General features: G+C 33.7%; 2 protein-coding genes across 4 annotated transcripts; one reads left to right on the forward strand and one right to left on the reverse strand.

Annotated features, from left to right (window-relative positions):
• Positions 1–1,282: 1,282 nt before the first annotated feature.
• LOC101741195 (probable beta-hexosaminidase fdl) lies at positions 1,283–3,441 on the reverse strand. 3 transcript variants are annotated; one of them, XM_004922387.5, is made up of 2 exons: positions 3,067–3,441; positions 1,283–2,976 (listed from the first exon to the last, which is right to left on the reverse strand). In XM_004922387.5, the coding sequence occupies exons 1-2, from the start codon at positions 3,138–3,140 to the stop codon at positions 1,305–1,307; spliced, it is 1,746 nt and encodes a 581-aa protein (XP_004922444.1). In that variant the 5' UTR covers positions 3,141–3,441; the 3' UTR covers positions 1,283–1,304. The 3 variants fall into 3 exon arrangements, with proteins under 3 accessions (XP_004922444.1, XP_004922443.1, XP_062530064.1); XM_004922386.5 differs by having other exon boundaries at positions 1,283–2,979; positions 3,067–3,405; XM_062674080.1 differs by having other exon boundaries at positions 1,283–2,784; positions 3,067–3,274.
• Positions 3,442–3,652: 211 nt separating this feature from the next.
• Positions 3,653–11,914, forward strand: LOC101741753 (phosphorylated adapter RNA export protein). The gene is made up of 6 exons (XM_004922391.5): positions 3,653–5,649; positions 7,087–7,341; positions 8,569–8,923; positions 9,313–9,404; positions 9,890–10,076; positions 10,526–11,914. The coding sequence occupies exons 1-6, from the start codon at positions 5,587–5,589 to the stop codon at positions 10,831–10,833; spliced, it is 1,260 nt and encodes a 419-aa protein (XP_004922448.1). The 5' UTR covers positions 3,653–5,586; the 3' UTR covers positions 10,834–11,914.
• Positions 11,915–12,750: the final 836 nt, after the last annotated feature.

The raw sequence follows: 12,750 nt of genomic DNA on the forward strand, positions 1-12,750 counted from the left end.
GTAAAAATTAAGAATCAACTAACGCGCATATTCAATGGTAGTAAATTTGACCATACTAAAACATTACCTAAAATTCTTGTTGGCTTATGAGGAACATTAAAAAACAAAATAAATCAATGCACACAAATTTTCTGTCAGTTAATTTATAATTTTGTAGGTAGTTTTTATTTAGGTGTTACGTATACGATACATAGTTTGCGTTGTTTAAAATGACAAATATGATTTTTAGATTCCTTTTTTTATACTGTCATGTTGGTAAAAACTACTTGTATTGGAGGTATCTGATTAGTACAATAAATTCGAGATTAACGTAACAGAAGAATCGCCAAAAGCGTGGAGTATAAGCATCGCAAATTCAATTTCATTTCATAAAAAAAAATGCTTGCTTATCTAGAGTTCATCTCAAAACAATAAATCAAATAATTTAAATCAATAAAAAATTTGACTCATCAATGAGAAAAGTTGAGAATTAAAGGCAAGTTAAAATTCTTTATTCTCGCCGCGAATGTGCCAGACATTCCTTTACATGATGCTGTCTAGGCAGCGGCTTGGCTCTGCCCCTGGCATTGCTGAAGTCCATGGGCGACGGTAACCACTCACCATCAGGTGGGCCGTATGCTCGTCTGCTTACAAAGGCAATCAAAAATAATAATAATAAGACATGTTTGAAGAAATTATAATAAATAATCAGAATAATTAATAAACTGAAGATATAAAATTAGTTAGTTCCACAAGCGAGCTTCAGTGACCTTCTCCGCCGAAGAATGAAGCTGCAAGTATCATTTGAACACCATAATACAATTTGATAATATTTTATTGCGATTTAAATTAAATGAAATAGGTAAATATACTGGTATAGCTTGCAGCTACACCGTCGATCTACCGAGAAAAGATAGCCGCTCGGTAGAAGATCCTTTCTTTATCGTTTCCCTCGAAAACTTAGCTGCTTGATTTTAAATTTGTACCTGTGTGTTCGACCCAGGATTAGACAGAGATTTTGAACCAAAATATTTACGTTGTCAGTTTTTTTTTCCATTTAAGTTAAAGATTCACTTTATTTTTCACTTTACCGATCTTGTTTTGTGAACCTTTACACTTACAGCCTATTGAGATTTCTTCAAATCTATTTTTTTAAAATAAATTTAAGTAAATAATGATTCGATTATCGTTTCCCAGAATCACATCAACTGTTCTGCGTGACATTTTTAAATACTAATTATTGATGAAAAAAAAAAAATTATGAGTTTTTTTAACAGCCATTAATCTAAAATAAAAATAGAGATTTATTATATACAATTTAATATTTAACACGTGTAAGGGTTTTGAGTGCACCACATAGACCATATAGGTGCTGCTTTTAGACCCCGCGCAACCAACCGAGAGCGATGCAAATCTAACCTCGCATGTACCGGACGGGTCGCGCCTTCGGCACGGTCTGTCCATAGTCTTTCTGCTAAAGCAGCCGCCCTAGGCCACACCGTGGCATCGAGATCATCATCACTTAAAGTCGAGGACCAAACTGTTGCCTCCCCTCCTTCTATATTAGCGACATCTTTCGCCCATGGCCGGTGTTCATACACATGTTGCCATGAATTGTAAGGGATACCACCATTAGTGTCATACCAAGCTCCCATTCCATTATTCAGGTCCCATGCGTCTTCGTGTGAAATGACTGTTCGTATTCCATTAATAGACTTATGTTTCCATGTGAATTCTCGTAACTGCAAACCTATAAAGTCCGCGGACTCTTTCAAATCAGTCTTGATACGGTCGCTTATGGAAGAAAACCAAAATAATGTTAGATTGGGTAATCGGCCATTGACATAGCGTAGCCGATCTAACGAAGACCGGGTAAATTCTATCAAATAGTTTTCACTGTTAGTATCATTGAAATAATGTTCCCAACATTCTAGTGACACATCGTCGCCTCCCATGTGAAACAAATCATCGACTCCAGTGAGCTGGATGATTTCTGTAAAAACTTGCTCTAAAAGTAAAAACAAATCAGTGTTTCGTGGATTTAATTGCCCACAAGGAGGCTCATGACATAATGGACTCCAAGGTTGAGCGTTGGTACATAAAGAAAGATCATCAGTTTCCGAATCTGAACTGAAACTCCAGGTTGGACCAACATGAGATGGTACATCTATTTCTATCAGAACTCGTATCCCACGTAATCTCGCACGATGCACTAATGCTCTGACGTCATCTTTTGTGTAAACATCTCTCAGACTGTAGGCTCCTCGTTTTGATAAATGTTTTACACTGTCTAATTGTAAAGGGAATGCTTGGGTATCGGTTACATGCCAGTGAAAGGTGTTAAGCTTAGAAATGGCCATACCATCAATAGTTCGCATGAGATCACGAACCGGAAAATAATTACGCGCTGTGTCTAATAACAGCCCCCGGTATTTGAATCGAGGCGAATCGTCAACTGATGCAGCTTCTAGCATAAACAGTGATGCGACGTAAGGATCAAACCATATTAATTGTATTAAAGTTTCTAAGCCATGACGTGCACCACAGAACGTAGATGCAGATATATCTACGAGCATCAAACCGTCATCGGAATTAGGGCGAATTACAAGTTTGTAGTTTTCTTCAGTATCTATACGCATTCGTGGATCTTCACTACCATTTATGGCAATCCGGACGAGTACACTTCGCCGCTCTTCGAAACCAAATGCTGACTGTTCGAGTCTTTTAACATCTTCCCGAAATAATTCAAAGGACTCTTGTAGATATTCTTGAACCGTACGGGATGGAGTTAATAATATTTTCAATCTGAAAGAGTCAGCGTGTACTGGCACAGCGGTTGTGGAAAGGCTGATCGCTCCCCTTGGTTGAGGCCAAATTTGACCTCCTGCACACAACATGTTACATGTTTCCAGAGATTGTAATTTATTCGTGGGATCGGGACGAGATGGTACACATTTTTCATTAATACATTCCCAAGTCCATAAAGGATTTTTGCTCCTGCTTAAACATACATTATTTTTTAATATGTAGCCAAGTTTCTTTTAATATTAATGAAATAACTATTGGATTTAAATATTTTAAACTAACCTGAAACTACAATTGGAAAATGTGACAAGAATTTGCAATCCAAGTACTAGATAGTATCTCGATACAAGTATCATTCCACAAAATATTCCTTCCTGGAAACATTATTTAATATTTAACATAATTTAATAAACATTGTGGTATAAATTGTATTGTTGTGCAGTGCCAATATAAAGAATAGCAACATCAAATTCCAAAAGTCAAACAACGTGCAACCTTGTAAATCAAATTTTTTTTTTTTCTGTAAATTTTAAAGATAAATATTATTTAATTTATATTATTTTCCGTTATTTAATTCATTCAATTTAATTCCATATAAATTAAATAAATTCAAATTATTTTATTTCATTTTCATACAATAGCCATAAGTTTAGCCTTTTTTTAAAGCAAATTGCCCGTGTAGACAATAATCTCTTTGGTCTGCTAATTCATAAAATCAAATCAAGTCTATGTCTAAGACAGCGACTGAGTTTTGCCATATGCACTGTAATTACAGAAGATTCACTATAATTTTTTTGATTTTACTTTCTACTACGTTTTTAAAAATGCAATGTATGAAAAACAAGTTGAGTAAATAAAAATATCTGTTCATCAAAGTGAGATACAACCCTCTACTTCTAAAACAAAATAAATTACAAACAACAATTCCAGGATTAGTTGTTACGGTATGAATATTTTAGAATGGTTGCGACGTGATTCACGATATCCCTATCGTGCCTATTGTGCAATACATCGATGAATGCCGACATGAGGGCATTGAAAAGCCTAAGTTCATCAATAATCCAAGAACTAAGATATTTTTAAAACTTCTACGGCAAGCGTATTTTAAATGTCGTCAACGTCTTTAGTATCAATGCCTTAAACCGCGAAAATAAAGCTAGCAAGTTGTATTACTAGGAAAACGAGATATGGAGGATGCGCTATAACCACGAGTTGTGTGATATTTACAAGGATCCTAATATCATAACAACTATAAAAATTGAACGCCTACGATGGGCAGGACATGTGGTTCGAATGGAGAATACCAGAATGCCAAGACAACTGCTCTATGGCAAATCAGAGGGCCGCAGAAGTCGTGGCATACCCAAACTCCGATGGTTGGATGGCGTGGAGTGCGACCTCAAAGTTATCGGTGTCAGGAACTGGAAGGAGAAAGCCCTGAACAGAGCAGTCTGCAGAGACATACTGGACCAGGCTAAGTCCCACCCTGGGCTGTAAGACCTAAGATGATGAGGTTGTATTACTGAGCATAGAATATCTCAAAACTATAGATCTTCTAGTTGACTTTTTGCCAAAAATGTTTCCAGATTCCGAGATAGCAAAGAAAATCAAAACAAAATTCTGCGCCGTAAAAAATAATATTTTGGGCCCACATCATCGGGGCATTGACCCGCAGACACAAGGCACTGAGTTTCTCGCCGAATCATCTCAGTGGATCTCGATTCCGATCCAGTAGATACAACGAAGTACTGAACTGATCCCCGATAGTTGCATTGGTTTTAGCAAACGTCCGAAATCTCGAGGATGAGGATTTTATGAACTTAGCAAACTTCATGTTCAGCATCTCAAGACTATGAAATTCAAACGTAGAACATGACGAAAGGTTAGCGCAAGAAATGGCATCAAAAGAAAGAAAATGAATCGGTTGCTTAAATAAACAATCAAGTGAAATTTTTAACACGCCCTTACCGGTTGCTTAAATTTTAAACCAAGCTATAAGGCTTTCATAGTTAAAATTAATAAAAATGAAACTGCTTTATGTTAGACAGAGAATGATTTATTTTATTTTTAATTAATACATGTGATTTTCAGAACATAAAGGTATATTTATTTACCTGTAAAAGTGCAGTATTTAACTAGAATATACCGTATATTTTATTTAAATAATAAAACGCTGTAAAATATAAATCTTGTCTGGCAGCACTGCAGTGAATACCGAAAACTAGGGGACTTTTTGGCGGGAACGCGAGGAGTGAAGTTGTGTGATTTGTTTTATTTTGTCTATTTAGTGTTTCTTCGGGTTTAAATGTGTAATAATGGTGGTTTATTAACTGTTTAATATCTGTGAAAGTGCACAAATGTGGGAAAATGAAACAAAGCCTCTGGACGTAACTTCTCGGGATCCTCCAAAAAGTCCACTGAAAAAATCTCAGTAAATGACCACCATTTTACTAAGATTATGTTTCATCCCATATCATGTCATTTCATCCCAATAGATTAATATCTCAAATTAATCATCTTCATTTCATATCACTCCATATTATCATTTTTCATAAAAATAAGAATATAAATTAAAAATAAGACATGACTTAAAGGTCTCAGTAACCAGGTCATAAAACCATTTAAAAAAAAAATTACTGAAAACTATACTCTATACCAAAGTTTGCTATCTATGACTATGTTAAATACAAAAAGACAAAAGTGCTAAAAATTTTGCAATTAGCCGACTAGTATTTGTGTATGAGTTTCATTATAATACCTTAATGATAAATGACATTCTGGTGCTAAATCAATCACATCAAGATGATGTCGACAACAGAAGTGGAAATAGACTTTGATCCAACAAGCGAGCGCGAAGAGGGGGAGGTGAGCTTTTGTAATAATTCCTTCAAATTTTCGTGTATTTTTCTGCGTTGTAAAATATACAATATTTTCAAGAACCCCAAAGTAATCTACGAATATTGTTTTGGAACATTAAACAGATCATGTTTTGGTATACCCAGTATTTGATAATTGTTTCGCTTTTGAAAACATTCAACGTTTCTTATAAACAAAAGATGTTGGCCAAAAGTAATATTTTTGACCTATCGTTTTTAAGAAAAATGTGTTAGGAACACTTAGTATTACATTCTTGGTTGTGAAACCACTCTAAAAAGATACAGCTAAAACACGTCATGTCAAAAATAGTCTTTTGAGAATGGTAAAAAAGGTCAATTTTTTTTAAAAACAAACCTTTTTTATTTTTAATATCGTACAAATATCGCAATTCTTACCTTCATAAAATAAGCTAACAATAACTTAAGTTGCTCTAAAAACCCAGCACTTAACTTGAACCTGTTTGCTGTATCTGCCCAGAAACATTAAGATGTAGTAATGTAAATGAACTTACGACCCACCTGGTGTTAAGTGACCAAAACAAAAAAAAAGGGGAAGAAAATACTCAAAGTACCATCTGGCTTGGAATAAGCTTCCCCACCACGGTGTTTCCCAAGTGCTAGACATGTTCTTCTTCAGAGGAGGCTCGCGGAAAGTGCTCAACGGTGGGCAGCTTGGCTCTATCCCTGGCATTGGTAACGCCCATGAGTGACTGTGGACCGCATGCCTGAAAAGCCTGAAAAGGCAAAAAATTTTTTTTTGCTGTACTATGTTATTTTCATCTTCATAATTTTACTACAGAAACTTTATGTGGAAAAAGATCAATCAACATTTGTTGTTGTTTTATGAATGTCAAGTACACAATTTGAAGAATAAACCAATATAATTCTTTTCAATTATTTTTTCTATATATTGTCGTCATTTTGTTGTACCTAAGTACAAAAAGTTCTGTTCTTTGTATTGTATTGTATAATTCTCATATTTAAGTTTATTTCTAGTACAAATCACAGGAAGGCGTTATTGTACCATTTACCAATATATGGTATTGGCCAGAGCATATTGCTCACAGAACAAATTGCCTCTGTAATCAAAAAGTATATGAGGTAATCAACAGCAATCCAAGTTGGACTGACAACCTATTTTATGTCATTGATATAAGCTGGATGCGGGCAGCATAGTACTGGTCATTGAACTTCAGAGAGGAGATTAACCATCAGGAGATGTATGTGTATAGGATGTGAATGATGATGATGATGATGATTATAAAATATTTAGCCAACAACAGTTTTGTGAATATGCTATGCTGAAAAATTTCCTTCTCTAAATATATACAGCAGCAACCTCTTCTAAAGATTGCTAGAAAATTTTGGCTTTCAGAAACATTGTTAAAATCAAATATTTGTAATGGTATAAAATTTAACATTTTAGTTGGAAGATTCAGATGTAGAAGAAGGTACCTATATCCCCTTAACAAGACCAGAAGCTTTCAACCCTCCATCCTTAGTACACATGCAAATTCAAGATGAACAAAGCGATGATCCATCACCAGAGTCATCAGCTACAGATTCTGATGAAGAACCCAGGAGGCGTGCTAAACGCACAAAAGTCAGACCAAGAAGGCCGCAACCTCAACCCCAAAATAATAAAAGGGAGAAATATAATGTGTGGTATAGAGCTTTGCAGGTTTGTAGCTTAGACCACTCTAGCAATATTTATTATAAATACATTAAATAAATTAAGTAAATTTGTGATTAGTAGTGTTAAGCCACAGCCAACAATAATTTATAAAAATCCAGAATAAGACATACATTTCATTATTATTTTTTAAATAATGTACCAATAAGGACTTTAGGAACAGAGAATGCATGGAATTGAGTAATGGTTTAAAATTTTATACTTTTGACAGTTTATTTAAAAAAAAAATCACATTATTTCTTTATCCTTCAATCATTATCCAACTTACATAAAAATTAGTGATGGAAAATATACCCATCATAATCTTTTAAGAACCATTTAACCCCTAGACCTCTGTGAAGAACCTCAACAAACCCATTGGAATTGCTAAACTGTATTATGTTAAATAATCCTTTCCATCTTAATATTCTCAGTAAAACATTCATCAACTATGATATTGCTTTACTATGTTATCTCTACTATAGGTGTCATTTCATTATAAAGAGATATCAATTACTATTACCAATTTAAGGTATTCTTATTTTTTTATGGATTGAATTGATTCAGGTAGGCAAAGCTGCTTATTTCTGCCGAGCAACTATCTTGTAGCTAAGAAATAGAATTGGGACGGCGACTTTTATTTCAAAGGCAGAGTAGAGTAGTATGACCAACCATTCATTACCAAGTGGTCTGTGGTCTTATTAAAATAACCTTATAATGTTTTGATTTACTCAGGAAATACATATCGAGGAGTGAAAGGCCATTTGGTTCAAGCGACATTTTTGCAACTTTACAGGAGAGACATTTAAAGTTTAAAATTTGGAAAAAAATATAACAAAAAACTTCTTCAAATATTTGAATCGAGTAAACTTAATTGAAGTTCAATTAAAAACATCGAACTGTTGATGCTAATACAAAATAAAACGCACTTTTAATTTCAAAGGTAAATGTCGTATTTCACTAAAGCAAATTGTCGCTTAAACCAAATAGCCGTTCACCCCTCAATACCCCTCAATATTGCAGGTACTTAATGTCTAATTACAGTAGAGCCTTGTGATGAATTCCAAGAGCTATTTTAGGTTAAATTTCAGTGTTAATCTTTGAGCAATGAGCTTCGTTCATTTATTCACTTAATCTACTTGTATTTCTTTTGAAGAAGTACTTATAGAATCAAGCTATCCAAAAAATCAATGTAAATTCATTCTAGAAATAAGAGTTTTTGTTTGTGAATTTCAGGAAGAACTACTCTCGGAAGACATGATTGGTTTCGATGTCTCAAAGAAACGAAGATATGGTGTTGAATCTTATGATTACACAATAAAGTACCGATTAGAAGAAGAGTTAGCATCAGGAAATGCTTTTACAAAAAATAGCAACTCCAATAGAGATGTGACGTCTAACAAACGAAAGCACTCTGACAGATCTAATGTAAAGCTAAGATTGGGTAAAAGAATTAATAGTAATTCTCATATTGAAGAGAAACATGCTCCAAAATACTTGAAGGATTTGATGGTTAATGCAGAAGATCCGTTAGATATAGTAGCATCTGATATAGCTGATAAATTATCAGAAGAAAAAAAAGAATTAATACGTAAGCAATCATTTATACTTAAAATATATTCACTTTTGACTCTTGCAATATGAATAACAAGTGGTTTTCAAATAAGCGGCACACAATTGTGCCTTAATATTATATTATATAATATTCAGTCATATCATGAGTTAATGAATCATATGGTCAATATTTATGATATTTAATATCCTTCAATCACTTAAGTACTCTCCCTTTTAGTTAAATTACTCCATCAAAATAGTCAGTAAGCAGTTTCTTCTAATCAATGTTTTTTTCTTCAGTTCTATTCCTATTATTAATTGGTATTGACTTACTATCACAAACATCAAAACTATGAAACTACAATAGTAAGATTTCTCAAATTTCAACAGAGTTCTACATTTAGTATTTTTCTTTTTCTTTTACAGACAGAATCGTAGGAGCAATTGGATCACAGAAAGCAATGGAATTGTTTAAAGAAACACAGAAAATAGAGGCTGATGGTGGCATGCTTGTAATGGTAAACACCAACTTTTCACTGAAGTAACATTTGAAATATTTATTTCAAATTACAACCGCATCATTTGATTTGATATTATTTGGATGTTTATCTAAATCCAGAAATATATAGTTATTTAACCAGAAACAGTAAATTATACGATCTGCAGCAAGAGAATCGGTAAATTTGGACAGAACAAAAGCCTTCGTTGTACAGTCCTAAATATGTTCAAAATAAGAATATGATACCATTGGAAAATGATACCATTGACAAATACCATTGGAAATATAAATTAGTGAAAGATGGAAGAGCAGTTTGTGCTTGAATACAAATCCTTAAAAGAGGATTACTTTTAATAGGAAAACGAATATAGAACTTTAATAGAAAAGATGGTTGGCGCTTAACTAGGAGTCTAGAAATATTGTTTATAGAATAATAGAGAGTAGTTAGCACACTATTCAAACGTCGATGAATATGAAAGTAAAATGAAATTTTTCAATTTACAGAATGGAACACGTCGTAGGACCCCAGGCGGTGTGTATTTTTTTCTTCTGAAGCGTGATGACGAAATCTCCCAGGACGTAGTCAGTAAACTTTTCGCTGAAGAAAAAAAGGAGAATACGCGCCGTATAAAGAAAATTCACAATAAAAGTCGTCAGAAAGCTATGGAGCAACTAAAACAAACTTTAACCGGTAAATAATAATGTATACTACGAAACAGTACAGTAGTCTAGTTTTTAAATATTATTCATAATCATAACATATAACTTATGATATGCAATTAATATTAGGAATGCATAAGAAATAGATGTATTTTTCAATAATTTTTGATCGCTTCATTGCCATCTAGCAGTGTCCTTTAAAATTGTCAATTCATATAATTTGTTACTAAAACAAAAAAATATACTGTTTTCTTGACGCATTAATCTTAATGTCACAGAAATTTCTTTAGTTAAGTTTTGTTCATTGTCATTGTAAGAGAAATTAATGATTAAATTAATACTGTTAATAGGTCCTTTCCACCATTTAAGCCAAAATAATTACATAAGATAAATACTCGAACAACATTTAAGCACTATATTTAAAAAAAAACTGCACAAACCAAGGTTTCACTTGGCTACATAATCAGAAACTGATTTCAGACTCGGAGCTACCGTCGTTAGTATCTCGCGGCGAGACAACGGCACAATCGGAGCACGGATCGAATCCACCCCCCTCCCCGGCGACGGACGCCCGTGAGTGTTCCAGTGACACGGACGCGCACTCGCACACTGAGGCGGACGCGCACGCACTAACAGAGGAGCACTCGCACGCGCGAACACAGGCGGACGCGCCTGCGCCGTCAGCACCTGCCGCCCCGTCCGTCAGCAACGACCCCCGCTCCATACAAGAATACGAAGACGACGACTTCCTTGATGTCATGTGTAATGATGACATGGACCTGTTCTAAACACAAGTCTGATACTGCAGCTCCTTTTTTTTTTAATGAGATCCGTTAATCGTGTGTAATTATCTTGTCATGGGACAAGATAAACTCGAATGATTGTTGTTAATTTATCGTTTTAAGGTGCGTCATGTTCGCGCTCGCAATTTGTCAGTTTTGCATATACCTTCCTTCAATTACATAAAATTGGTCCGAATATGTAAATATGTATTTGAAAATAAATTAAAAATAATCTAATGAAAGACTGAGTAGATGTTTCGGTAGTAAATAAGTTTCTCTATTTTTAATTTATATAAGTCTTAATAAAGTAATCAAGACATAACGGACGGCAGTGGCTCTGCTTTTGGCCTTGTCGATGTTCACCGATACCAAGAAGAATAAAAGTATGTGGTCTATTACTTTATCTTCGAAGTCCATAAAAAAAGTCAAGTAACTGTTATAATTATAAATATCACTACAAACTAATTTTGCGAGTGGGAACATTATGTATATCATTTAATTACCATTAGTTTATTCTAATACAGAGTAAAAAACCTCTGACCATAAGTTACTGAAGACTTCAATTTTAGTGTTTGAAGACTTGTAATTAATTACTGTAAGCATAGGGTGGGTGTTACTGCTCGTTACAGTAAAAAGCACTGTGCTAAGAACATGGCTTAAAGATTTTTTCATAAACCATATATAAAAAAATGTGTAAGGCACCCATACATTCATTGTTTTGTTCATGCAAGTTGGTTAATTATTGTACAAAAACCTCTGCAATTTTAATGTGTAGGTATAATAAATCTAATCTTATATGCTCGAAAGAAAACTATAGTATAGTCTACCCCTTATAGTGTTAGATCAGCCTAAAGAATCTATATTTTTATACCTCAAAATATTATATCAAAATTAAGTCACTTTTTAGAATGCCACTGAAGCTAACTTATCTGTGTGCAATAGTTTCATCTTTCTATGTACACTGTATGTTAAGTGCCTTCACATGTAATCAGTGTTACAAAGAGTATAAAACTCTTATGTTAGAACTAATAATTGAAAACGCATGTTTAATTTTGTTTAGTTCCATTAAATAGTTTTATATAAATAATGAGTTTCTATTTAATTTTAATATTCTTGCTGGTTTATGGTGTTGGTCCTATATTAAATATAACTTTTGCCCGGGACAACATCCACGTGGAATAGTTACTTTGGCGTAACGCTAAATCGTAGAAAGTGAAAATATTTTGAAACATTCTTCATTAGTGCTCCACTTGTATCAGTCTCATGATGTTATATAGCCTATAGCCTTCCTCAATAAATAGGCTATCTAACACTGAAAGAATTTTTCATATCGGACCAGTAGTTCCTGAGATTAGCACGTTCAAACAAACAAACTCTGTAGTTTTATAATATTAGTATAGATAGTATAGATTAAGTATATTATCTATGGTCCTATACTATCCTGAATTATGCTTTCCTTGAAAAATCTTGGGCTTTTGGAATTAATGTAAATTTTGAATTCCAATATAAAGCAACTGAAAAATATGGTTCTTCATTTTATTGAGCATTTTGGAACTCTGGCCAAGTTAGCATTATAAAAATCTAAAATGCCTTTCTTAAAATTCTTTTTGTGTACAATAAAAAATAATGTTTTTGGTTTTCATATTATTTTATATGAACAATAAAATAATGACTAATTGACACTGATGATATATTTTAAAATGGTACACAGTTTGGTCTAAATACAAACAAATGTGTGACTATTTCATTAGTTGTATTTTTATTACATCGTTTTGCAACCACGATCACTCTGACAGGAGTGTCGAACTAAGAATTATTATTATTATAATTGCTTATTGACGTATAAGCAGATGATACGACGATATAGGCATACGGCCCATCCGATGGTGAATGGTTACCGTCGCTCATGGACGTCAGCAATGC

The sequence above is a fragment of the Bombyx mori genome, chromosome 19, assembly GCF_030269925.1.
Source record: "Bombyx mori chromosome 19, ASM3026992v2".
Taxonomy (NCBI): Eukaryota; Metazoa; Arthropoda; class Insecta; order Lepidoptera; family Bombycidae; genus Bombyx; species Bombyx mori.